Genomic DNA, 27,699 nt, shown 5'->3' with positions numbered 1-27,699 from the left:
CAATTAAAACCCACTGCCTTTGTTTGCTGTGTAGCTTTTATGAGTTTACCATGGCAACGTTTTAACTGTGATCAGTGTTTTGCTTTTACTTTAATCTAATACCAGCCTTAAACAAGTATAAGAGATAATATTAAATATAGGAACAGAGAAAAATTGGGTGGAAAAGTGAAGATGCATTATCTGCATAAACAACTATATTTAGATCTGTACAAATGCCTGGTGTTTACCCTTGATCCATCCTGATTGAACACATTTCCACTCTGTTCACTCATATAATGCTCATTTTCAAGTTTATACTTGTATTTTTGTTTTCTACTAGAACATGTTTGCATGCTTTAATGGAAGATTAGGTGTATTAACTGTTTACATCTTGCCAAGTATCACTCAAATGGAAAACTAACAGACAACAGGAAAAAAAGTAAACAATCAATTTTACCAAATAACCTGTTTATTTCACTGAGCTAATGAAGTCAATTATCTATCAACATAATGCCTTGGTACCCACGCCAAAATTTAATATGCCTCCACAAAATCCATGAGTGCACAATATTGTTAATACAGTGAGTATGGAAAATACAGTCATTCTTACTTGAACTTCAGAGTACAAACAAGAATCAATAATGATGTCCGTTGTCTGATTATATCATAGATGACTACTTCTATTGCAATAGATGTAACATTCAAAATGTTGTTAGCTTATGGCATGTTAAACTTGTTCAGTGATTGATCTCCCATATTAAAAACTACCAGGTTGGCATACATCACCTTCCTTAAAGGCTGTAGCTCAGTGTTCATTTCTAGCATTAGAGACTATAAAAAAAGCATTTGTTATATCGGAGCCTAATGGTAAACATAATTGTGTCTATATCTTAATTGTAAATATCTGACGTTGGACAACAATGTAAGAAAAGTGTTTTCAATTTGTCTGTTGGACATAAGGCAGAGTAGCGAAACAGTTCTGCTACATTAAAAACTACACATACAGAGAAATAAAAACATTTGAGAAAATCATAAAAACTTGATGCAAAAAAATAAAAATAATGACAACAAATTGACAGTTTCAAGCTTGACAATGGAGGCCTCATTTCTTCCAGGTGTTGTAGCATTGTCAAGCAGTAGTGTGTCCGTGTCGTTACTGCTCCTTGGGCATTCCTTATTCCTCTCATTCTCATTACCTTATTGCTTGTAACGTTACTCTGTTTCAACAACTCGTTCCGGGTGTTGCTGTTGTTGAATTTCCAGCCAGAGTTCAATATCCCTTCCCAAAGTTAAGTGTAAACAGTTCAGCCATTAAGACCACCTTAAATTATAAATCATAGGGGGGAGAAAAGTAAAAAATAAAATTAAAAAAAGTAGAAAATGATCTCCCAAGCTCCCACAAGTCCATCATTAGGACACAGAGGAGATTGGGTTGAGAGGCGAACCCATTTGTGTTAGAACCTTGTCCAGCCACTGGAGGGGCCCATGCAGGTGCACCTCGATCCAGCAGGGGGTGCTGGTGACGTCCTGTCGGTGATACTCCGCTCCCCAGCCCTGTGAGGAGGCAGAACACATTTCACACGGATTGTGATGCTGTTTGCCTCTTGTTAAAAGAAAGGATGAGACGTGTATAGCTTTGCCTGCCCTGTCTGTCTTCTACTTAGTTTATAAAAGGCCTTACCTTGACGAAGCTCATCCTAATGGTACACATCTTGGTAAGCTCGTACACGGCCTCGAAGCCGTGGTTGACTGACTGGGCCAGAAGCTGAGCAAACTCCTGGTTGTTGAAAATCTTGAGGCTACATCCACTGGGAATCTTGCAGACGGTGGTGGGGTGGAAGCCGTGGTGGTAGTTACAGTTACGGCTCTGGACAAAAATGCTGGTGTCGCTGAGGCACTCTGCGTACACCTCCCCTCCCACGTAGTACAGATGCACTCCTGGTTAACAGAGAAACAACTGGCAGTTAGGACATTCAAACCACAGCTCTGTGAGGATAAAAGGCACACCTCATCAACCTGCCTCCTCTGCTCCTGTGTGACTGTAAGCTGTACCTTTGCCGATGTGTCTGCGGGTGTTCTCGATTGTCGAGTTACGGTTCACGTTGGACAGCAGTCCGAGGCAGAAGCGGTTCTTGTTGTTTGAAGGGTCTGTGAAGCCATCCACCAGCACACTGGTTGACGAGGCGTGGTAAGCCTCGCCTACTCGATTGTTGAGTTCATAGTAGACAATAGAGCACCAGTGGCTCGGCTCCTCGTACTCCACTGGTTGCACGTCTGGGAAATTGCACAACAGGTCAGATTAAAATAGGCGAGTCATAAGTTTAGCTGATGACATTACACAAATCTTCTGGAAGGTATAAGACCTTAAGATATGTTGTACAAAGCAGATGGAGAATGTATTCAAGCAGTGTGGGACTGTGAGCTGTCAGTAAGGATTTATAACGCACATGTTTATGACACTGTACAGTATACCAGTACATTAACCCACAAGAGCCTTTGCAATGCAATTCAAGAAACTGTAAAAAGAAACAAATCCAGTCCTGATTTACTTTTGCAGCATTGCTGTCACAGGTACTGCCTTCTATTTAATTGCACAAAAAAAGGTTGATATATATGGGGAAATGTTTACAGCAATGTGCAGCCTCTTTCACGCATCCTGTTAATGGCAGCACTGTTGAGCCTTTCGTCCGCCCCGCCGCCTGTATTGAAGCTACAAAGACTGAATGGAGGGGGTGCAATGCTGTTGCAACTTTTTCTGTCTGAAGGGTCAGCCAGCAGGGTGGGACTACAGTAGTGATAAAGGAGTCGACCCACCGGAGGGTCAAAAAGTGACAAAGTAGTGTTCAGAAGTCTAAGTTAGTAATAATTTAAAAAAAGATAATGCGTGCAATAGTGTACCTTCTCTTCCCATTTCTCTCAAACACACACGCAGTTGCCAACGTCTCTTAGTCCATCTCTCTACTCTCAACTAGGCTACTATAGCACACAAAGTTGGCGGTTTGTGGGGTGGATTAATGGTGCAGACACTGACGCTGGTGTGTCACACCTCAGGCCTTTTTTGCTTCGGGAATGCTGGCTGCTTTGTAAAATCACACACTGGAGCGGCGTCACAGCATCTTTGCATGGTTCAGTGTGAAAAGGCAAAGCCGCTGTAACAGCAGACCTTCATTGCAGCACTACTGCAGAATCTCTGTGTGAAAGTGGCTATTGTAGAGCGGTCAAATCAAACTGCTGTGCAGCATCTTGGACTTCCATAAACTGTACTTCCTGGTTTAGTTCATCCTTTCAAAGTCAGGTATTACAATAGTTTTGATTGGTGTAGTGCTATTGACTTTAATGTGTACACTCCTCACCTCCTCTGGGCATGTTCTGTGGCACCAGGCTGCTGCTTGTTTCCATGGACTGGCTCTCCTGACCCACCTGCTCGTCAGGGGGCATGTAGGCTGGGGGTGGGGTGTCAGCTGAGACATTAAGAAAGCAGTTAGTGAGGATGAGACCAGTTGTTGACTGACACACACACACACACACACGCGCTCCCGGAAACGGTGTCAGATTTCACATATCCCTCACTTGCTAAGCCACATGCTAACCCATTCCCGACAGAGATGCAATATGAGCTTTCCAAGCCTATACTGAGGCACAGAGGAAAAACACAATGCAGTAAACCTCAACTTAGATGAAAGTGAGGACCGTTCAGTGGTTATGATGCTTGTGATTGTAGGCAATCACCATCAGGGCTTTTCAGAACAACTAAAGCTCAAATCCTAAAATGCCATGAAAAACTGACTGCCTGCAACCACCGGATGTGTCAGCAGATCTGGACTTGAGCAGAATAGAGCAGTACTCACCAGAAGCACACAGCAACAGCAACAGTAAATAGTCAAAAAGTATTTCTCTAATATATCAAGACTTTGAACATGACAGAGAGGACTGTCTCAGTGAAGTGATACTTCATCGGTTTTGTCTCCAGTTGGTAACAATGAGACAGAAAGGCTGCCTGGTCCACTGAGTTAGTGCCTTGACAGCAGCCAACAGCCCTGGCTCTGGCAGATACTGCTTAGCTGGCATTTCCTTTGTTCTCATTTAGGGGTGTAGCTTGATTTGGATGAATATAATAACTTGACCTAGTTAGAGTACTGTTAAAAACATCTTTCATTGCATAGTGATCAAGTGTATCATGCAAGGGTTTAAACTATTAGTAATTATGAAGATGGAATCGTTCATTGTAGTAAACAACTCACTAAGTCGATGGTTCAGTGTAGGGCACCTGCAATGTCCCCAGACTGGGAGTTTTGTAAATTATACTAAAATGGATGCACCGGGAACTCTATTCTCAATTAATTTTAAACAACACTACAGATTATTTTCCCTTGCATCACACAACTAAAAAACAAAACAAAAATCATGTTGGCCATTTGACAGCAACAACCCAGAAACAATAGTTTGGCATCTTCCCAGGATCAGGACAGGTACAAGAGTGTATTTGGCATACCTGGGAGTTGGAATGGACTGGAGGGGCCCGAGCTGGCAGGAGAGTTTGGATAAGTACCGCTACTGGCTGGAGACGGGGGATACGGAGAGTTGGGAGAGATGGGAAAAGAACCGCCTCCACCTCCTCCTCCACCGCTGCTGCTGCCACCCCCACTGTGTGGCTGCTGGAAGGACTCTGGAAAGGTGGCATTAAGGGGCATGTGCGGCTCGTTGTGGGTGAGGTTGCGGAACTGTACCAGCAAGCTGTGCTGTGGGTTGAACTCGCTGTGCCGCGGTACCAGGACAGGAGGGAGCACTGGATGGTGGAACAAGAAGAAAAACTAATGAAGAACACACAGACAGGGGAAGAAAGGTATTTTATCATCATTTTAAAAAAAAAAAGGATCCTTATATGCAAGGATGCGCGTATCTACCACACGCGTCTTTAACCAGAGAACCTCTTTAAGTACGGCTTTTCTTGTTCTTCAAATTCTGTTAATGGTGTATCCTTTCCATTATTACCAAGGAAATGCAGTCAATGTTGCAAAGAGAAGGCCCTTATGGACAGGCTTTTGGAAAAAGTGACACACTCTTGTGTATCACTGGGGCTACAACTACCAATTATTTTCTTAATTCACCCTTTGACCTATAAAAAAGGTCAGAAGAGGCCCTTCGCAATTTCCTCTATTTTCTATTGATATTAGAATTCATCTCCTTTCCAAACAGTTTGTTGTGAGACAATGTAAATCAGATGTCTTTGTTTTGTTAAACAGAAAATACACATACAATCCCAACCTATGTCTTTGAGATGTTTAACATAAAATATCGTTGTCATAAAACAACAATTCTGCAATACTCATAACAGAGGTCATGCCCATTTATTTCCATTTTCAATTCTGTCACAAGAATAGAATGCTTTTCCCCAGCCGTGATTATCAACTCCTCAGTGACGTCATGGCTCCAAGGCTGCCCCTCTAAACTACCCAGTGCGCTTTGCTTTAAATGATATGAGGTGCAGTTTCTCCTGACCAACATGTGATCCACATCCTTGAACTGGTCGATACAGAGCTGGCAATCCCAAACCCGCCTAATGTCAGAAAAGCTGTCCCCTCAGGGTCACTCATGAGTTTATGTGAGGGTGTGTGAGTAACAGAAAGAGAGAAGAGGGAGGCAGGGAGGGAGGGGTTAGTGATGAGAAAGCACTGAGAGTTTAGTCTGAGAGGTTTTTGCATTTAGTAAGCCACTCTCAGATGCCACACCCCATCTGGAGTGCCTGAGGCATATAATCTAATAAGACTCCAAAAGAGCTAGTGATATTGATTTTCTGTAAAATGGAGGGGGCGGGTGGAAAAGGCCCGTGTGATGACAGCCTCCTGACCTCTGAGGATTTGTTTACCGGCTCCACAGTTTACTCAGAGCTAAGGGAAGTGCACAGATCCACACTGGTCTTATCCATCTCATTTGTGCATTACAAATGAACAGATTTGGGAATGGCTGCGCCTTATTGAACACCCTTTTTTAAATTTGGAAAACCAATTAAAACGAGATATCTAGAGATGATAATTCACATATTTGTTTGGACAGGACAAATAATGTAGTTAGGAGTATGTGTTAAACATTAACTTTTCAGTATAAAAAAATAACCTGAAGCCAAGTCGACCTACCAGGACTCTCCACTCGTTTGTAGTGATATGGGTTGATGCAGACCTCCTTCTGTTTGGAGCCAAACGGGTACTCGCACACCTCCAGGGGCTTAAGCTCGTGGTGGGACTGGAGGTCTGGCCAGCGCCACACTCTGCAGTAGATAACGTGAGGCAGACCTTTCCTGTGGGAAACCTGTAGCCGGCCGTCCAGTGATCTTGGAATGGTAACACACTTGCTGGGCTGCCCGGGGCAGCTCAGAGCTTTCTCCAGGTCCTCCATGGCACCCTTCTTCTTCTTCAGCTTTTTCACAAGCGCATCCACTGCCTTTTCTGCCCATTTCTCCTCCTCGTCTCCCTGCTTCCAGCCGAGCAGGCGTTTGACCGCGGGGCTTGTGAAGGAGAAGAGACTGGACATGGAGGTCATCCTTGATGCTGTAGTGTAGTTAAAAGGGAGGATTTCTGTGCTGGCTGCTCACTCCAGGGGGACCAAGGGGGTCTAGAAGTCCCCTGCTGATGATCTCCAATTAGTGTTTGTAGCCTAAAACGATGTTGCAATGTGTGGACAACAAGAGAAACCACTTATGTGTGTGAATGTATGCGTGTATCTGTGTGTCGAAGTATGAGAGGCCAACAGAGATGAGGGGTGGGGTAGGGGAGAGGAGGCTTTAGCCTTGTCTGACCAAGGACAGGAAGTAGGGGAGGGAGGGGAGTCAGCAAGCAGGACGCAGCTGCTGCTGCTCAGGAAGGGCCCTGCAGCAAGCTGTCCGGAGGTGGGTCACCACCAATGATGGAGGGAGGGGGTGCAGGCTGCAGGAGCTCAGATCAGGACCTCTGTCCAACTGACACGCTGCAGCAGGTCTCACCGGTGCAAGATGACAGGCTATGAAATAAGGAAGACACTGCTTCTCAACAACAACTACTACTACTCCCAGCTCCACTCAGGACTGACTTCTCCAGGGTCACACTCCACCAGCCTTCTGCAAAACAGAAGAGAAGCAGAAACATCAGTAATACAATAATTGGTTGGGATTATTGATCAAGATAAACAAGTAATTATTTCTAACATTTGTAGATATCATAATTAAACTATATTTCAAACATCCAATTATAAATGAAGTGTGAACTTCCAAACTGCATGTGACAAACGGGATGCTCAAAAAGCACTTTCTCCCCTTTTTAATCTGACATAACTTCTATAAAGAGACTCAGTCTTGCTGAAACTTGGATGACACGTTTATCTGATGGCTGTTGCATGTAGAACCTGCAGACAGTCATCCATATGAAAAGACCAACACCAAGAGAAACACTGTTGAAGCAAAACAAATGGCCACCAACATGTAAAGCTGATAATGATTTTTGAAGGATAACTATATGTATTCAGCGATATGAAATGCTGTGGTGGAAATGTGGAATGGATACAGGGAGCTAAACTGAGATAGATTATTGAAGTAACTGGGGGAAAAAATTCTTTAAAATTTGGGATGATAAGGGGGAAAATATGTTCATTAGTTCATAAAGTGTTTCGTGCTAAATTTTAAAAAATACATGATGACCAAGCATATTTAGTGCATATATACTAGTATACTATATACTAGTAACTTTTTTTTTTTAACTGCAATCAAAGTGGGCAAAATCAAAATCATGCCTAAAGTGGGCGCTGAAATGTTATTTTCACTCATGTTTTCCCCCCATTCACACTCAGAAAGAGTAACTACTCCAGCAGAGATGTGAGCAGCACCCGTTACATTAAAAAATTAGTTTTGGTTCTATTAATTAAGTACAGCCATTTGCCTCATTTGCCACAACAGCATTTACAAAATATAGCCTGGTTTGTCTGCCACCAGACCGGAAAATAAAATTACTAAAATAAAATTTAAACTCAGATTATTGAGAAATAAATAAATGAATAAAGCTAATTTTATTAACTATGCGTTGATAGTGATATAATAAGAATTAAGGTTAAGAGTATTTCTGCATTGTACAACCACAAGTCACAAAAATGTAATACTGAATCACAGTCACCCCCTCAAAAACGAATGTAGCGTTGCTTCAGGATGTCTCCAATGATCGCCCCACCAAACTCCTGTTTCCACCTACTACTTAGATACTGAGTGTTTCAAACCATCTTCCTGAGTGACGCACAACTACACTGATGAAATGCTGTGATATCTGACGCTTCTGCCCATATCATGCTGCCCCAGCAAGCAGAAGTCAAAGACATGTAGCCTGCAGAAACGGCAACAGCAGCTGTTTGGGGGCTTGTGAAACTGGCCTTAGTAAAAAAGGATGTGACCACAAAGAGCAGCTTCCTCCCTCATCCCATCTCTGCCCCGATCCCTCCCTTCCAGCACACAGCTGTCCAGCAGCAGTGCACCCACTTCCACTACTCATTGTTCTACATGCACATGAAAGCGGAGAGTAACCTCCTAAAAGTAGAACATGTAGGCATACACAAAAATGACCACCCTGTAAGTTTTTCTGACATTCACCAGACTATGTTCCAGCAGCTGTTTCCACAGAGCTTGATCAGTCAGATGTGGATGCAGCTTGGCTCCTTTTACACTGGATCAGCAGTGTATCAGTGATTCATCTTTTCATTGTAAAGGGTGAGCAATTCCAAATAGTGGATTTCAACACAAGGACATGCCCAATCTTCCTGAATTGAGTGGAAACCTATTGTTTGATGAACATGCCATCAATAAAACAACTGTAAAAATCGGATTTGCACCTGAATGACTAGCCCTTCAGATAAAGCCGATCATCTCTGCAAACTGATAACAGTTCACACTGAGAGGTCTGTGGGCTTCCACCACCAAAGACATCAAAGGGATGAAAATCAAATCAATCTTGAATGAACATACTTTCACAAAGCCACATGTTGGAAAGGTGTTGGAGGAAGAATTGAAGCCCCTGATTTACTGACCTCCGTCTAAATGATCTAGAACATGGTTATTGATAGTTTGTGACCCATCTTACAAAATATACATATTTTCTTCTAGAATTCTCCAAATTGATACATTGTTCAATCACAGCTTTGGCTTTTGTTAATGATTATTGTCCAAAAAAGAGGCAATGTTTTTTGTGTTCCATGCACAATGTTCATATATATTTTAACAGTTTAAGGCACAGGATCATTTTAACTGAAGATAACATGCCAGGAGACAGTTTTGGGAACCGTGTGGTTTAATTCATGATGAGAATCAATACTCATTTGAAGCTCTTTCTATAAAAAACAATTGAAAAAGAAGCAAACTGGAAGTAGTAAACAACAAAAAACATCCTCAATCGCTGTTACACTGGCCTGCATAAGTACCCGGTTGTTTACCATAGCCTCATATCTTGAGTTACACTAATACGTTGTGAAGTCATTCTCAAAACTCAAGAACACCAACTTGCTTAAATGTGTGAGATCTGGCTGAAATGCCTGACAAGTGTGAAGTCACAGGGAACAGACAATATGGAAGAACGATCCGGTGAGTAGCCAGCACCCCCCACCCGGAGAGAGAGAGAGGAAAGAGAAAGACCCAGCGTTACACAAACTCTCAAACAGCAGTAAAAACAGCGTTAGGCTCTTAGTGAACTGTGCCATGAAAACACGCACGGTCGTATAAAAGATTATTTCAGTGGCAGTAGCTAACCCGGGTATGTTTCGATGCTAGTGTAAGTAACCTCGAGAGTGTGCTAACTAGCTTAGCTAACTGAACACAACTTTGTTTAGCTTAAACTCACAGCTAGACACCGCATAACAACTATCACTGTGCAGTTTAAAGGTACAACGCTTCGGGTCGGCGTTTCCTCTTTCAAATGTGACTGAATGAGCCGTCGTTTTCTACCTCTTAACGGTGAGCCAAAGTTACTTCACCCTTCTTCCTCCTCTTCCTCCATTCCAGAAACTTTTTGAACTTCTCACACAGAGGCTAAGCTAAGCTAAGCTAGCTGTTAGCCCCGCCCTCCGAGGGAAAGCGGCGAGCCTCTGCCCAAGCGTTACCCTGCGGATGTTTAAGCTCATTGGACTTCTTCTCTTTTTAATGAACACAACTAAATTACGGCTCAGTCACGTACCTTTTAACGGTGCTCACAAGCCATGGCAACGGCTTTCCTTGCTGCGTTTAGGCTGTCGTCCCCACTGTGTTAAAGATTTCCCCTGGTTTTCCACCGTTTCTTCCCTCGGTCTCCCCCGTGCCCATGTCCTCCAGACCGTGGACGCACAAGTAGACTGGGGAGGCGGAGTGCATATCACTCCGCTTCTCCTGACAATCTAGTGCTTGCTTTTAGTGTTACAGTTGAGGAGAATTGGTCGGTTACCTCAAGCGTACTAACATAACATAAACTACAAGAAGTATTTATGTATTTGTTTTCTCCCAAAAGCATTGCATTATTAAAACAAAACACCCATTTGCATTTCTTGTGCAGAGATACAGATAAACTGTTCCGAGTGAACTAACTTTTGACCACCTTTGACAGTTCTATAGGTAGATGCTTACGGTGATAAACGTCAAACATGACATCGGCAACTGAACCCGAAACTAACTAAACATTGATACTGGTCCCTTTTAAACGCGTTTATGATGTTTCAGTGTATGCAGTTGGAGTTCTTACGGGGGTCGTGCTGCGGCTCTGGGACGTCTCACAAGTTGCTGGCTCCACTCAGTCTGGAGCACTGCGGTTTGTTGTGTATTGTTGTCCTTTGTAGTCAGTTGTTCCAAGATTCACCGGTCCCCCGCGTTATTAACGCATTTCATTTTAATGAAACAAACTAATAAGTACTCTTCCACACCCATTGCAGTGGGCGAGCCGCTGTTGTCTGTCAGGATAATGCTGGCAGAGCGGGTTACAGTCTACGGTTCTTCATCCAGTCCTCAGTCCACATGACATGCAGTGTCCACGTTCAAACACTGGTGGGCAACAAACACACAGTTTGGGGCTAGATAGGGTGATTCCTAACTTTATTGATTCATTGATATTATTGATATTCAAGTTTCAGCTGTTCCATTACACTCAAACAAGCAGGACATTTACAAAACATAAGATCTAGCAGAATAACATTAGAGAGAAAGACATGATGAGAATATACAGTTGTGCAAACATTTTACCCGGGGTGAGTGTACTATTGCAAACAGAACTCCTTTGTTAACTATAACTATATATAAAGTGCAAATATGAAAGTGTACAACATATAAAAACTATAGCCATATGTACAAGAAAGTTACCAAACTAGAGCTAACACAGGGACTACTCTAAAGATGCATTTCTGGTTGGTTCCCTGCAATCCTCCCATTATTTACAGTATCTACATTTACTGGCACAATAAGTGTCCTGTCCCTGAAGTGTTGCCTCTCCGACACCATGCAGGCCCAGGAGATGATCATGATCAAGTGGCTAAATCAGACTGCCATAGCAAGGTAATAGGTTTCATGCCTGGACACTCACTTGAAAGTGAAAATATGATCATTTTGGTTGATTTTAAAGTTAATTTATTCTCCTAAATGATCTCATTAGAGAAAAACTATTATTCACAAGCAATATAGTTTATGAGAAGTAAACTGCCCATGAAATCTTATCATACATGTACTCAAGTTTAGTGCAACACTCAACATTTGCAATATATAAACTTTTCAAGACCTGGAATTTTACGGAGATTTATTCTCACACCTTTCCAAACCTGTGTAGGAGCATTGCCTACTGAAATCTCCATCATACAGATATACTGTATGCAATTGTTTAAAGGTGAAGTCACCAGACTGTGTGTCATATTTAGAAAAACGACACAAAACGACACAAAATGACTCAGGGACCAGTTTATTTTGAAGCTGGATTCACTGCAATAAAGCAAACTACAAGACACAAAGTATCCTCTTGTAATAATGTCGTCTCAAAAAGACAAATCCTTCATTAATGTGTGTGTGCGCGCTTTATACATTGGCTATGAGAGCTAGGCATCTATTAAACCTATAACCACATTCATACCAGGTCAATATTTGACACATATCTGTCTCTCTGTACACAGGTGTACTTCATTCTCTTTTAAATCTCCAAAAATATATTAAAATCACTATCACCATTCAAGTAGCCCCTGAAAGTAGACAGAAATGTGAAAATATAAAAAGGAGAAGAGGTTGTGACAACCACAATTTCAACAGTGTTGCCGCAATGCAGCTTACAATGATCTGATTAAATATTCACAATGAACAACATGAAGTGACGGTGCGCAGATTCTGGGAACTACACTTACATGTACTCATGTCTCCTGATTTGTCATACAAACATCCCAAACTCCGGTATCAAGACATCACATATTTTATTCATTTATATACAAAAATCAATAACTCTCCACTCCTTTAACCCTTGTAATAAATTCGCTGTGACAACGTGAATATGCAAAAGATGACTTTTATTTACAGAGAAGCTGCAAATGAAGCACATTTCCTGTCAAGCTGGTCAGACTCTTTATTGATGTACAGTTATAAAGAAAAAAAAAGCCACCCTGATTGAGTTTGTGCTCATTTTATACACATGCACAATCTTCTAGTTTTGTGACAGACCCCCATCGAGGGACAGATGAGCGATTCATGGATACGTTTTGTCCTTGTCAACCAAAAAAACTTCAGTTTGAGGAACAACTGCCAAATATCTTGATGAAATGTGATTCAAAATGCACAGCGTTAAACTACATCATATTGTTGCATTAACTGGTCATTGTTTCTTTCTTATACCACGGTCTGGGTGAATACTTGATTGGGATTGGTTGCAGGGTGTCCATTAAGTAAGGGGTGAGGCCCGACCACATATCCATTATTAGGAATTAATGGACGACGGAGAGGCCAGAGCAGTCAGACGTGCTTGTCTTGGTGTTAAACACACTGTCAAATTATATTCACTGTGTCAACTGTACGCAATGTTGACTTTGAATCTCGCTAGCATAACGTTAGTGTTAGCTTTCTGACTCATAGTTAAAATGCCACGAGCTGAGCGGACTAGAAATATATCCTGTCGATCGGTCGTATCTAAGGACTAAGGTATTAGTAAAACCCTCAGGTGTTACGAGGGAGTTAGTGTTTGAAAAAACTTAGAATTTTGATTGCAAAGCGCATGGAATTATGATATAATATATTTATTGGTAACCGACCATGGTATAATCAGGATGATACCTTTCAAGGTGTCCGTTAACAGGAATTAATGGATGACTGGAGCGCCAGTATTCCTGATAATGGACGCCTTGTAGGGCATTATCCCTGACATAATGGACGCCTTGTAGGGCATTATCCCTGACATAAAGGACGCCACCTGCTGTATCCTTAACTGATTGAACATATTGAGAAATCTAATCAGTTGACTTATCACACTCCTATTTTTTTCCCACATGTTGCGATCCTTATGAGGTAATAACCAATTTGTTAATAAATGATATGACGTATTGCATTATCATACAGGGTTACCATATTCAGCTTTGTCATTTTTTGTTACTAAATCATAATCAGAGTGGTATTTAGTCTCTGCACATCCCAGAGATCACCTGGTTTGATTGACTGGTGATCAAACAGGTAAATTAACAGCGATCAAGTAGGTTTGATTTGCTGCATCAGTGGGGGATATGACACTTTTTTCAATAAAGAAATATTTAAGTTTAGATGTAGCTTGAGTGTTTTGTGTGGCGTATTTTTCTATTAGTGTTCAGTCATGTGTCCACATCTTCTTCTACTTAAAAACCAAATATTAAATGCATTACTTCCTGGTTACTTTTACAGCAAAGCTTTACCAGGCACCGGGGAGTAACACTTCAGTCATGAACTGTCAGGAAGTTGATCACTGCTGTATTTTAAACACAGAGCAGCAAAGGGGACATTTAGTTACAGCTTACCAACAGCCCATCCTGCATCCTGAAAGCTTCCAGAGTCAGACAGAGGACCATTGTGGACGACCTACGGAGCGAGTGTCAAAGGTTTAAGAGGAAAAGCTCATTTTAACGCTACAGTAGTTGGCTGCATGTGTGTAAATGTATGCTCTAGCTTTCAAAACGAGTCTGTGCTGCATGGACTGCTCTACTAATTTGAAAAATTGTATGTAAATTCCTGAAACTGTAAGTGCACTGTATCTGAAGTAATGTACTGAGAGAGAATAGTTACTCTTCAGATTGTTACTTGTCCTTCCTTTGGTTAACTTGAAAGCAACAAATAGTACACCGTCCCCCACTTGCACAGTATCTTACGGAGATAAATACATTCAACAGAAATTGAGGAGCTTTGGTGGTTGGTTGTCAGCAACTATGTCATGTGTTTGTTTGTTTTCTAATCGTCTGAATGAGCATAAATCATGAAAAAAATACCAGTACCAACTTAAATAAAAATGATTAGCTATACAGCAGAATTGGGCTTTGTGCCATGTTCAACCAAGTGAGCTGTAACACAACAGAATCAAAGAAACAGTACAATGTAAAAATCGAAGGCAGACCCATCTCTTGTCTTAACATACAATAGATGAATATACTTACAAAAAGGTGAAATATCCCTTTCACAGGACTATCCCGGTAAAGGGATATTTCACTTTTGTAGAGCACCCCAAGCTCTAATGGAGAACCCAGATCTACTTTTTAAAATGTGTTTTGCAGATCATGTGCTAGTGATAGGCAGAATGATTCTTTTCACAGAATCCGTGCCTTCAAGTTCACGCATGTATCGAACCCTTCCAGTTTTATTTTTTGCAAAATATGGCGTCAGATTCCGCGTCACTATCTGTTATAGTACATGCACGCTGGGAGCCTTGGGTTTTGTGCACTAGAAACATTTAAACATTTTGCCAGTGTGAAATATCGCCTTGAAAATGACAAATTTCACATAAACAGTTTACTACCAGCAACAGAATGATGAAGGTAGGGACGTGTGACTGTTAAAACGTAGCAATTCCAGCTACATTGATACCCCATGTACACTTGGTCATTACAGAGTGTATGTTTTCTATATTTTATTTTTTTCTCTCAGGCTCAGTGTGACAAGGAATGTTTAGTTACAGGTGTTTTGTACATAGCTACAGTGACAAATCAGAGATCATGAAATCACAGCAAAACATACTAAAAATGCATTCAAAACAAAACCGTTTTAAAATGACAGTACACACTCAAATATCAAGAAATTAAATGTCTGCAAAATCAACATGCGTCTCGTCTACACACTTCAACAGCGGTGCATCTCTCACATCAGTTTCCATTTCACACACGTGAATCATTCCAGTGAACGTCTTCTAAAAGCGTATGACACCAAATTTAAAATCCAAACACTGGAGTGCAATCAGTGAACTACTTTTGATTCAAACCGATTAAAGAATCAATGTGAAACACTGTTGTCCCACGGACGCAATGGGTCAAAATATGAGGATATAAAAATGTAAAGTACAAGATTTAGCATCATGTTTCCAGCAGATTCCTCTGGAGAGCAGCATTGGATCTAATTTAGAGACACGACAAAGTTCACAGCACAGAGTCATGTTTGCATGTTTGGTAACGATCTCTCTTCCTCTAGACTCGCACAATCTCCACAAAATATTGCTTTTATTATAAGCAGTGAACAACAATCAGATCATGATTTAGAACTGGTTTGGATTTCACATCTGATTGAATAGAAATTATGTTTAAAAATGATTTGTGTGCATGACAAACACCGCATACAAGCAACCGATCAGAAATCAGAAGTCCTTTTTTGAAGTTTCTAAATGGATGGGTTTTGTTTTAGTGAAGATTTTCTCCTGTTATGTTCCACCTCTGCTGTATGTTCGGCAATGATTCCCCTGTATTTATGAGCAATTATCCAGAACTAACGGGTGATTGATTTTAGGATTATACCAGGTGTTTGGACTTGAGCCGGGTTCGGACCGGAGGAACTTTTTCTTAAAATTACATTTTTTTCTGAACTTCTACTTCAGAGTAGGTACTTTCCCAGTACAAAAGGAACTTTGACTGAGGTTAGTGTACCGTGATTGGTCCAGATGTAAGTGTATGTCAATGATTGGTCAAACACATGAGCCAATACCGCAAACACCATTTTTAACCGCTAGCTAACTAGCTTGTCGCTAAATGAGTAAAATTTAACAGCGCAGTGCCTCATCCACACGCTTGTCACAACATAAAAAGCACATTTCTATCGCCAGGTGAGCCAAAGCTTTGTTTGACCCATTTTCTGTAACCAGTAGAGCAGGAAAGCAAGGCAGAATTAGCAAGCTAGTGTTAGCTATTTTGGTCTTTAGTCGTCCACTAGTTGCCTATCCTGCTAATTCCACAGTACTTTTATGCTACACTGGTTACAGAAAATGGGCTGAACAGCGAGCTGGTGGCCAGTGGCAACCCTCGTGTCATGGTCCCCTGGTTCGTTACGCCGGGGGGAGAGTGGACGACAGCTAGCTAACTAGCCAGCTCTGAAAAAAGGAAATCTAGGCAGCTCATTGTAGTCTGCCAGTGGCGGGGAGTGAGGCAGAGGGACTGGCAAGCTTTAAATCACTTGAGCATTCCTCTTCTTAATGTGAATACGAACAGAAAAAAAAGCCCTTTAAAAGGTATGCATTTCTTCCGCCCCTCGCAGGGAGTCCCCAGATGTTTGGTCCAATATTTTTGTTGTCTGGATGTTGAGGCTGCCGTGGTGGCTGGCAATGATGTTGCTGTTGTGTGCTATTGCGGACATAAAGAAGATCTAATAAAAGTGTCAAAAGAATAAGGATAGTTTAAAACTAAGATGTCCTATGATGGAACAATGGGTCGACTAAGAGTCTTTCTATGTGCTTAATTACGTTGTTTTAATAATAAAAAAAAAAAGGTCTCTTGTTGGCAGATGTTCACCAATGGAAATGTGTATATTTATCAATATAAGACTACTGAGCATATTACTTCAAATGGACAGTGACAGTGTTTTCATGCTTGGGCTACTTTATGTGGATTTTGGTGGCTGTTAGCCCTGAAAGATCGACACATTCAATCAGATATGAAAGACGTTTTGAATGTAAATAATTGTCTCATAAGTACCCTTTTTATTGATCTATTAAATTACCAATAAATGCACATTACATTTACGCAGCTTTTTATTTGATAGGTCCCATATTTGCAATACTGCTATGAGGACTGACTGGAGTGCGGGTCACCGCAATGAGCACAGCTTTCTCATCAGAGTGCATGCACTGACACCATATTACAAAATCCATGCCTTGATTGAGGGTGCTGCTCTTTGATGATATGCTGTGCAGCCAGGCGTAATCAATCAAACAGTGGCTGCTGTATTATTACACCAATTCATTAAAATGATTTAGGTTCTACTCACACTAACCATTCGTACCCTGAGTCGATCAGTGCCGGGCTGAAGCCCACCTCTCTCAATTGCGCCGCAGCCGGGAAGCAGTACAACTGCACTCACACTGGTTAAACGAACTAGACTTTAGCCTTAAATCGTGCTTGGAAAAGGTACGAATAGTGTGACAAGACCCTTAGTCTTTTATCTATTCCTTTATATGGAAGTTTTGTTTTTGCCATCATGCAACAGCTTCATAAAAAATGAAGGGCAGAGCTGAAACTAAGGCTGAGTGAGGACTTCTTCTGTAGTTTGTTGACCCCTTTTCTATGTTTCTGTGTTTATTTTACTCACAGCAAAAGACCAGCTGGAATATTTTTGGCATTGTCACCTGACCAAGGCACTGGCCTCAGAACTGCAGTTGATCTCTAGGCGCTGCACTGTGACTATCTGCTGCTGCTAAACAGTGAGGGAAGGTCAAATGCAGAGACCTTTCCATGATGGGAAAAGTAACTTAACAAGTTAAAGTACACTCCATGAACCCCTCTCCTTACAACCAGTGAAATATGTAATTTCGATCAGTGATTATAACACACAGCTTCTGTTATCTCGGCATGTTCTCTATGATCACCTGGGTACTGTGCGTGGAAAATAAGCACGTACTGAATGATTGGTCAAACTGTAATAGATGGTAACCGGTCTGTTTAAGTTACAATGCATAAATGGTCGGCTAATATGGAAAATGAAGGCACTGAAAAAATGAATATTTGATAAAAACATTGCTACACTGTACTGTAGTGTAGAGATACACAACATAGAGTGGCAGCATAAGAGTCTCATATTACAGAATATGAAGAGCAAGTATGTAGATTTCCATTTCATGAGGCAAAAAGCTGGTGAGCTTTGACATGAAGAGGACACAGCAAACGTCTCCTTTGGTGCTGGACACTATCTGTCCTGGTTGTCCAACCTGAGGCCACAGTCCGAGGCGTCCTCAGAGGGAGTGTCTAGGACAGGATTGACAAACCCTTCAAATTCAGTGTCTGCACTGTCCTCTGGGTGGGTACTCACAAAATCATTCTCCCACTCCAGTGCGTTGGAGTCCTCAGAGGCCGAGGTCGGGCCGCTGTTTATCGGCTTGCTGCCGGGCCTCAGGGCTGCGCGCAGGATGTCCTCCTCTGTCCGAGACCTTTCCCAGGCTGGAAGTGCACGATTGATTCCTACGATGCAAAGACACGAGCTTTCATTCTGACAGCAGGAGGAATGTCTGGGGTCTCAGATCATCGGGGTAACCTGTTCCAACCTAAGACCTCGCAAACCGGATTTTAACCCTTGTGCATGATGCTTTGTTAAAGGTGCTGTGCTTCACATTCAAAGCATTTATATTGCAGCATATAGATATTTGCTATGTAAAGATATAGTGGAGTAACAGCATCCTGACAAGTGAAGGAAGTCCCTTTCCCTCTGTGTGTGTTGTAATCCGAGTTTCTCTGTTGTTTGTTTTGATAACCGGTCTGGCCGTGCATGTGGCCTTTAACGCATACAGCATACAGTTTGGCAAGGTTGTGCCTTTTTTTGCTTTCTTAAATTTATAAGTTCAACCTCAGCTCTTATAATAAGTCTAATACAATGTAAAGCTAAAATACACCCACTGTGCCCCTAAAGGACAAAAATGTCCCCACTGAAACGCATTAATTATTGATCCCACTGCCATTACAGCATATCATTATATCAGACTTTCAATCCAAAACCCATAGTTTAAAACTATTCTACTATTTTCCACCCTTTTGAGCCATTTTGTCATGTTTGCAAATCCATGCCATTTTCCTGCTTTCCACTGGGGTTCCTGCTGCTGTATTAGGGAGCACTGCAGTGTTTGATGCAATGCATTGAAATTGAATTTCCCCTTACGGGGTTAATAAAGGAATTCTTCTTATTCTTCTTCTACCTCAAAATCAACCTAGTTGCTAATCACTGACATCCTGTGAAAAAATAAAAATACAGCATTTAGCATTTAGTATACTGAAAATAATTACATTTTCATAAAGGACAGTGGCTTTATGTTATTATTTATAATATTTCATTTATGGGATTGTTTTGGACGTGGACATCTCTGTCCTATCAGAGCAACTTTTTTAAAGGGACGCACAAGGGCTAACATGAGTTGACTTTATATATCTTTTAGACCAGGGCTGCTCCTGGAGGGCCACTGTCCTGCATGTTGTAGGTTTCTCCCTGCTCTAACACACTTGAGTCTAATGATTTTCAAACCTGTGACAAGCTTCAGCTGCTTGATAACAAGCACATCATTACAATCAGGTGTGTTAAAACATGCAGGACAGTGGCCCTCCAGGTGCAGGGTTGGGCAGCCCTGTTTTAGACTATAACACAGGACACTACAAGCTGAGTGTATTTTAATAGACAGAATTGATGTGAAAAGAACAAACATTCTGTATGTAATCATATTTTCCTATATGACAGTATATAGTTTGGTCCAGGAAAATTTAAATCAGTAAAACTCAGTGACATCCACAGTCTGGTGACATGACTAAGATGACCAAAAAAGAGTGGTGACATAATACGGCACAATACAGCGGCAGTACTGCCAACTCTCCTATTTAACACTGATGTCTGGACTCAACATGCCCACAATGAGGAATGTGTTTCTGCTGAATGGCAACCAGCAATCCTTACTGACTTGTTTCATGCGTGTTATTTATACTTACATGTGATATAAACAATATTGTACGCACACTGTTCACAAACTCTGCCTCTATCGCACCCTCTTTGCGTGTGTCACTGAAAAACAGAATTGACCTGGCCTGGGAAATAACTGGAGCCCTGGTCTGGAGGCAGAGAGAGTTCTGACTTGGTCCCTTGCTGTCATTGAAATTCAATCAAAGTTCGCAGTTAAATCCGGATGTTACAAATTTGTTTGATGGATCAGTGATTTGCGACAGACGCAAATAAAACCCTCACCTTCCTCATCTTCCCACTCTAGATCCAGCGAGGTCCCGTCCTCATTGGTGGAGCGGGTCTTAGTGGTGAAGTCCCAGCTGTACTCCGTGTTGGGAGTCACCACATTTGTGTCAGACGGCAGCCCTACAAACAAAGAGTCAATTATTACAACAGAGCGCACGAAACTCGGACGCATTTGCATGGAGATGCAGTATGCTATGAACTGTTAAACACCTGCACGTATATTATGGGAGCTAAAATAGTCAAGGCTAGATGGTTCACTTACTGTTGCCCCTGAAAGCTTCCGACTGGGCTTTTACATTCTGGAGGTAGACGTCGAAATCCTCCCCAGAGGTTTGTCTGGAAAAGGACATGACAACAATCATCACGACAATAAGAGACCTGTGAGAGCAGTCACTCAGCTCGGACACAAGACACAGTTGGTCTGAATAAAACCTCCTGCTAAGTTGAGTGAATTCTGAGAGCGGATACCCTAGAGCAGGGGTGTCAAACTGATCCAGTAAAGGGCCGCTGTGGCTGCAGGTTTTCATTCCATGGTTGAAATTCAATAAACCGGCAGCCACATTGCATTACATTATATTTCATTTAGCTGACACTTTTGTCCAAAGCGACCAATAAGTGCAATAAGTCCATTCAACAATTAGGGTACAAACCAGAAGAGCAAGTGTGGTAGCTTCATATAAGCTGATCTATAGAGTACTACATTTACGTGCTTTTTTAAAAATAAATCATCTCTTTAGCAAAGGTCCAGTCAAAAGAGATGCGTTTTTATCCTGCGGCAGAAGATGTGTAGACTTTCTGCTGTCTGAATGTCGACGAGGAGCTTGTTCCACCATTTGGGAGCCAGGACGGCAAACAGTCGTGACTTAGTCGAGTGACTCTGTGCTCCTCTCAGTGAGGGAGCGGCATGCCGATCTGCAGATGCAGTGCAGGGCGGGCGGGCGGGCTGGGGTGTAAGGTTTAATCATGTCCTGGATGTAAGCTGGGCCTGATCCTTTAGTAGCACGATACGCAAGTGCTAGGGTCTTGAAGGGGATGCGAGCAGCTACAGGAATCCAGTGAAGGGTGTCACAGCGGCTCTTTACTGGATCAGTTTGACACCCCTGCCTAAGTGTCTCAGTTTTGCAGCTTAGACACTTTAGGAACAAACATGTGTGCCCACGTCATTAAATCAATGTTTCTGTTGAGAGCATACAATAGAAATATGTGAGATTGTGTCTGCCAAATAGCAACCAATACATCTGATTTGATATTGTCAATTAATACTCATTAAGAAACAACTGGTTTGCCAGATGCTGGAAGTTCTGGTTTTTAAATGTCTCTTTTGCAACTGCCATGGATGAAAGACTTACTACACTTATTGCCCCTTTAACCCTTGGAACCCCCAAACCCGCCCTTGGGTTTGAACAGTATGTTTTTTTTTCCTTCTCCCTTTGCCACGATTGTGCTCGAGGTGCAGTGAAAAATGAGCCCACAATGTGTCCGTAGCCAAACAACGTCCTGAAACTGCTTGGGGTTCAGAGTGGTAAATATATCCATTACTGAGTGTATCTACTACTTCTTCAGCAGGCTCAACTACTGTAACAGTGTCTTTACAGGTCTCCCTAAAAAGTCCATCAGACAGCTGCAGTTAATCCAGAATCTGCGTCTCCAGTCCTCACTAAGACCAAAAAAGTCGATCATATCACTCCAGTCCTCAGATCAAAATACTGAAAGGTTAAGGACCAAAATACATTTCAGATCTTCTGCTAAGCTACGAACCGCCCAGACCTCTCAGATCGTCTGGGACAGGTCTGCTCCGTGTCCCCAGAGTCAGAACTAAACACGGAGAGCCATTCAGTTTTTATGCTCCACAAATCTGGAATAAACTTCCAGAAAGATGCAGGTCTGCTGCAACTCTTAGTTCTTTTATATCAAGACTGAAGACTTTTCTGTTTGCCGCTGCTTTTCAGTAAACTGCACTGTAACTTCTGTAACTGTAACCATCTTTTATGTTTTAAAAATGACCTTTTATGCGTTTTTAATCTTTTTTATGTTTTAACTGACCTTTTGGATGCTTTAAATGTATGTTTTATTTCTCCCAATGCCTTTAATGTTTTATGTGAAGCACTTTGAATTGCCTTGTTGTTGAATTGTGCTACACAAATAAACTTGCCTTGCCTTACTTCAGTGCTCCTACCAAATTCTACGCAGAGCCTCATGACCGCAGCTTGTCCTTAGCTACATAGCTCTCCTGTTGTCTAATGAACTTTAGTGACTCACTTTCTTTGCTGCGTTTCACCGCCGGAGCCATCTGCTTTCCCCCGTGTCCTCTGGGCAGACAGCTGCGAACAAAAAACCCACAGATCAAGTCAAAAGATAGTGCTGTCTTCCAATGTTTAAAAAAAATACACTAGACTATATTAATACTAAAAAAAAAGTTTTAGTGCCATTAAGGAAACATGTGAGCAAATAACAAAAACAAAAAAACAAAGCAACGCCAGAGAAGCAGTGAGATGGGGCGTGAATAGCAAAGAAATCTCAGTCCCAGCAGTGTCTGTCCCATTTTCATTACATCACATACTATGAAAAGCCATTTCGCTGCAGCAACATAGAAAATATATATCCAATATATTTGCCTCTCTGCAAAACTATTATAACCAATAGCCAACATTTCTCTATTAGTGGTGTGGGGACTGTAATGACTGTAAACGTCAGGTAAAAGTAACAGGGTTCTTTGCAGCATGGGCCTTGTCATTTCCTCATTTCACTGCTTGTACGTCTAAATAAGGGTCATTGTAAGTTTGATGTCTATTAACACTTAAGTCCTTGCCTATGTATCATACATGATCTACTGGCTGTTATTCCATCCTGAAGAGCCCTACTGAAATAAATCTGACGTGTTTTGCCTCTTTACTATAAAATGACTAAAACACTGATAGTAAGATTTGTTCCACTGCAGCAATGATGTACATTTTGATGATTACGAATGCTAACAAGTTGTTTGTCCGGTCAATGAAGCACTGAGACAGACAACAATTCCCCAGGCTAGGTTACAAGGACACGTTAGTGAGGACAAAAAGGAGACCGAACAGAGATAATATCACTGCGTCCCTTTTAGACGCAGAAGGCCGAGCTTGAAACGCTGGGAAGCCTCTGCACAGGGACAGCAGGTAAGAGGAGAAGTCGTTTTAGCCAAGCAGTAAGTCAAAGTGGCAGAAGGCAGCGCTCAGTGCTGCCTCACCTCCTTCAATTTTCCTTCACGTGCCAACCTGGCGGCCTCACGCTGGGCGGCATTTCTAGCCTCCTCTTCTAGCCTTAACTTCTCCTCTTGTGCCTCTAACTGAGCAGAAATAACAAAATGAAACAAACACAAGACACAAAACAGAAAATTACAAAACAGAAAAAACAATGCAGCAAATGAAAAAATAAGGTAAAATAGGTCTTAAACATAAAATGAAATAACGGTGGCTGTTAATCTATTGCAGAGAGATTGTGTCTCACCTCCACTTGGAGCTTCTGGTCGATCAGGATCTGCCTGTCTGAGAGCGCGGTGTAGCGGTGCTCTTTGAGGTGCGTGAGCTCATCTTCACTGATGGGCCTAATAAAAGAGCAGCAGAACATATTTGAAGGTAAACTGTTCTTTCAAAGTTCGTTTTGTTGTCAAAGAATACTGATTATTGTTTCAGAAGTCTTACCTCGGGCAAGGCTGTGGGCTCTCAGCCTGTAAAACAACAAACACAACATTTTACCATAAAGTAATGGGCATCAGTGTCAAACGCAATGCTTCCTCCCTGTTGCACTGTTTGACTCAAGTGCTACTAGTCTGGGACTCTGCAGACAGTAATTGTGTTACTCCCACAGTGATGTGCAGTGGCTGGCTGCACCCATCGTCTTCTATCCATCACTGGAGGAAGGCTAAAAGAGTCTGACGGGAGCCTGAAAGTAAGAAGTATCCTGGGACTGTCAGCATAATGCAGCTTTTAATTAGACAATATCTCTTTTAAAACAATCACTCAGTCTTTTACAATGTAATTGGTTCCTAAACAGCAGAACAATAAAAGAGTTAAAACTCACTAACAATATTTCCCATAGGTCCCATATTGTAAAAAGTGAGATTTCCGTTGTGTTTTTATTATTATTATAAAGCAGGTCAAGGTTCTATATAAATACTGTGAAAGTATCAAAATTGTCAATCCACAGAGAAATGCACCCAACGCAAATTCAGAAAACTGAGCCTTGCCCGTGCAGAGAGCGCAGGTGCAGAAAACCCGGAAACGCTAACCGAGGGAGGGGGGGGCTTACAGCCAGAACACATGGGGCACAGACACACAGCGTCACACAGGTTTGTTTCTTTTACCTGCTACACAGACTCTGTCTTTGCAGGTGTGTGCATATTGAGTTTTACAGAGTTCTGCAGCGTTTGGTTCTGCAGCGTTTGGAAGTGTTATCGTTTTTACTACAGGATCATGAGTACATAATGATTTGATTTATTTTAACATGAAATGTAAAAAACACACACAAGGTACAATGAGGTATTAAGCTTAATATTTTTTAAAACAGATTATACACATTTTTACACTGTTCTGTGTAGCTTCTATCTATGAAAGGGATGCATAGATGCAAAAAAAAAGAAATAGACAAGAGTAAAAAGTGCAGATGAGTCGCGCAGCTTCAGTGGTCCATGTAGCAGCTTAAAGATGCTATGATGGACGAGTCCTGCTGCGGGAAAACCGTGGCTTCGGTGTCGTGCTACGTCCCCATGTATTTTAGCCGTTAAACTTATATAAATAAACAGATCAACATAACATGATCAGACTTACCTCATCACTCTCTACCAGATTTTCAAACTGCAAAATTAAAAGACACAATTAGACATATTACATTATGCTGAATAATCATCATCTATAACAAAAAACAACAGTAAACGTACGACTCATACCTCTATTGTATAATGTTCTCCGGTGGTACTGCTGCGAAAGTATTTTGACCTGTAGGAATAATTAGGGGGGGTAAGAACACAGGGGGATACAGTGAAACATCGGAAAAGTAAAGACGACGTCTGAAACTGAATCGTAAAAGCTGCAAATCCACATGACAGTGGTGTATGATGATTGCATTACATACTGCTGTCATCAAAATAAAATCTAGCACTTTAGTCCGACATATTTAAATTACACACACATAAATGAATTTAGTTTGTTTTGTTTCTTTTACTTTTTTGCCAGTTTAGATATACAACGCCAGACTGTGCAGATTAAACTAATACAGACTCGCACGGTGAATTAATGTGTTGCTGCTCATCTGTAGTCCAGGAATCGACAACCTCAGCAACATTACACAACATATGCTTAACGTTACGTTAGCATCGAACCCAAATGCCAGCGATCGGCTGTAAATGCATTGATACGTTCTCTGTCTGTATTCTTAAGACTAAACTGTCTCCTTAAATGCATTAAAGCACTTTCAGACTGAAGGCTTCTCATAAGGGTCCAATTCAGAAGTAGAAGCACGGTGTTACAGCCATGTTGTATTGAGCCCAAGACTGTGATTTGTGATTACTGCACTGACTAATTTGGTTTTGGTAAGCTGCAGTCACTGAGCAGTTACAGAAACACGGTGTGACTAACACAGTACAAGGTTATATGTATATACACATCAGATATTATTATTTTTGTACATCAGATATAATAGCCTAAGCTGAAAGGCATCAATAAGTATAGAATCCAAACAGGATTGAAAAAACAAAATGAAAGGCACAGATGTAACTAGTGAAGTTAATGGTTCAATTCTATTTAAATGTCCCGTATCGTGATGCCAGCACCTAAATCAATGCAGCCATAATTAACGTTATTGATCACACCTGTGTTTACTGCGCTGTGGCGCTCAACATGTCTGCAGTGGAACGTGTCTTTTGCTTCATGTCCTTTTTAAAGTTATCATCCATTTAAGCCTGCAGATGTTTTAGTCATGTTTTCAGTTCTATGTCTATTCTATTTCGATGTTTTATTGTATGATTTGCTCAATAATTGTGTCTGCTTCTACCGTTGCTTGCTGGTCATTTCAGTTCCTTTATTTTTTTGAACTATTTAATTGTTTGTTCTTCTCTTTTATTTATTATTTTATTCTTCAATGCTGTGCCACCTATTGATTTGGGTGTGTTTCATGTGTAACGCTCTTAATGGTTGTCTTCTCATTATTATGCTTTTAATGTAAACCACTTTGAGTTGCATTTTTGTATGAAATGTGCTCTATAAATATATTATTATTATCATAAACTATATAATCCTTTTTTATATTTCACTTTACTGAGTGAGGCACAAATCCTACATGTAATAATACTTCTGACTGTCATTTGTCCAAACGTGAACATGACCTGATGGGAGCAGGCAAAGTGTACATTTACAAAATCCTAATGGAGGTTTCCAAATGTCCAACCTCAGAATAATAAATATCTTATAAGTGAACTACAACTGTATGTGTCAGCTCCAATCTGTGAACATATGGACGTGATGAATGCTGCTGTAGTCTGAACAAAGCCCAAAGTAGTCACTCAGACTAAAACATCAATTATTAACCCTGAATCTGGTGACATAATGGCCTTCAGATAACGCAGGGATCATACAACTGACACTCAGTATTGTGCGTAAAGACACACTGAACTACAAGTGTCAAAATATTAGCGTACAGTCATAGTGACATGCTTGTTAAACAGCCGTACAGCTCAGCCTGTGTCTGATGCTCGGGCTCTAATCTAATAACCAACCACTGTTGACAATAGGGGTGGGGTCTGGAGCCCTGTTGGCCCCGGCTGTCTGCAGGTTCGACCCCACACAGACCAGAACCAGTGTCCAGCTGACTGACCCTTATCTCCCGGTAGCAACGACACTGCCGGCTCGCACACAGAGCTGCCAATAAGTCCCCAAAGACCCTCTGTGGCGTCACTCACCAACTTTGAGCTAACACTAGCAGTGACCGGGTAGATGCTTGTATGCTAGTTAGCTCACCGAGCTAATGCCATGTTTCCCACTCACCCGCCTCCTCTCTGGATCCTGTTGGCTTCCCTCCTGAAGAGCCCAGCGCAGGATGCCCAGCAGTTACCCATCGCATTGTCAAAGTTGACTTTTAACTAGCTGCCTCGCTAGTAATGTGCTGTCAGCTGCTGGTGCATTAGTGTAGGTAGCTACATCTCCAGTCCTGCTCCAGCCACTTCCTCATCCTCCTTCCTCTCCGGGTGATGACAGCGCGCACACAAATGTTCAACACCACCACCTACTGTCCTTCTCATGGCATCTGAGAAGTGATGACCAGGTAATGTGGTATGGAGGCCCAAACATGACTTAAGGCTCAATACATGCATATATATATATATATATATATATATATAT

At 41.6% G+C, this 27,699-nt stretch overlaps 2 protein-coding genes across 5 annotated transcripts; both read right to left on the bottom strand.

The window, feature by feature from the left end:
* Positions 1 to 452: 452 nt before the first annotated feature.
* smad5 (SMAD family member 5) lies at positions 453 to 10,926 on the bottom strand. 3 transcript variants are annotated; one of them, XM_083915371.1, is made up of 7 exons: positions 10,692 to 10,926; positions 6,114 to 7,069; positions 4,472 to 4,765; positions 3,333 to 3,440; positions 2,032 to 2,253; positions 1,661 to 1,917; positions 453 to 1,533 (listed from the first exon to the last, which is right to left on the bottom strand). In XM_083915371.1, exons 2-7 carry the CDS (start codon positions 6,514 to 6,516, stop codon positions 1,390 to 1,392), a joined length of 1,428 nt encoding a protein of 475 aa, XP_083771497.1. In that variant the 5' UTR covers positions 6,517 to 7,069; positions 10,692 to 10,926; the 3' UTR covers positions 453 to 1,389. The 3 variants fall into 3 exon arrangements, with proteins under 3 accessions (XP_083771497.1, XP_083771496.1, XP_083771498.1); XM_083915370.1 differs by lacking the exon at positions 10,692 to 10,926 and adding an exon at positions 10,155 to 10,286; XM_083915372.1 differs by lacking the exon at positions 10,692 to 10,926 and adding an exon at positions 9,926 to 9,982.
* Positions 10,927 to 14,457: 3,531 nt separating this feature from the next.
* On the bottom strand, positions 14,458 to 27,506 carry ap1ar (adaptor related protein complex 1 associated regulatory protein). 2 transcript variants are annotated; one of them, XM_083915685.1, is made up of 10 exons: positions 27,346 to 27,506; positions 25,254 to 25,302; positions 25,135 to 25,161; positions 24,010 to 24,035; positions 23,816 to 23,912; positions 23,556 to 23,654; positions 22,595 to 22,656; positions 20,598 to 20,671; positions 20,333 to 20,455; positions 14,458 to 18,573 (listed from the first exon to the last, which is right to left on the bottom strand). In XM_083915685.1, the coding sequence occupies exons 1-10, from the start codon at positions 27,414 to 27,416 to the stop codon at positions 18,302 to 18,304; spliced, it is 900 nt and encodes a 299-aa protein (XP_083771811.1). In that variant the 5' UTR covers positions 27,417 to 27,506; the 3' UTR covers positions 14,458 to 18,301. The 2 variants fall into 2 exon arrangements, with proteins under 2 accessions (XP_083771811.1, XP_083771812.1); XM_083915686.1 differs by lacking the exon at positions 23,556 to 23,654.
* Positions 27,507 to 27,699: the final 193 nt, after the last annotated feature.

Source organism: Echiichthys vipera, assembly GCF_963691815.1.
Source record: "Echiichthys vipera genome assembly, chromosome: 6".
NCBI classification, from domain to species: Eukaryota; Metazoa; Chordata; class Actinopteri; order Perciformes; family Trachinidae; genus Echiichthys; species Echiichthys vipera.
The sequence above is the reverse complement of the archived record's forward strand: the minus strand, read 5'-3'. Positions and strand labels throughout refer to the sequence as shown.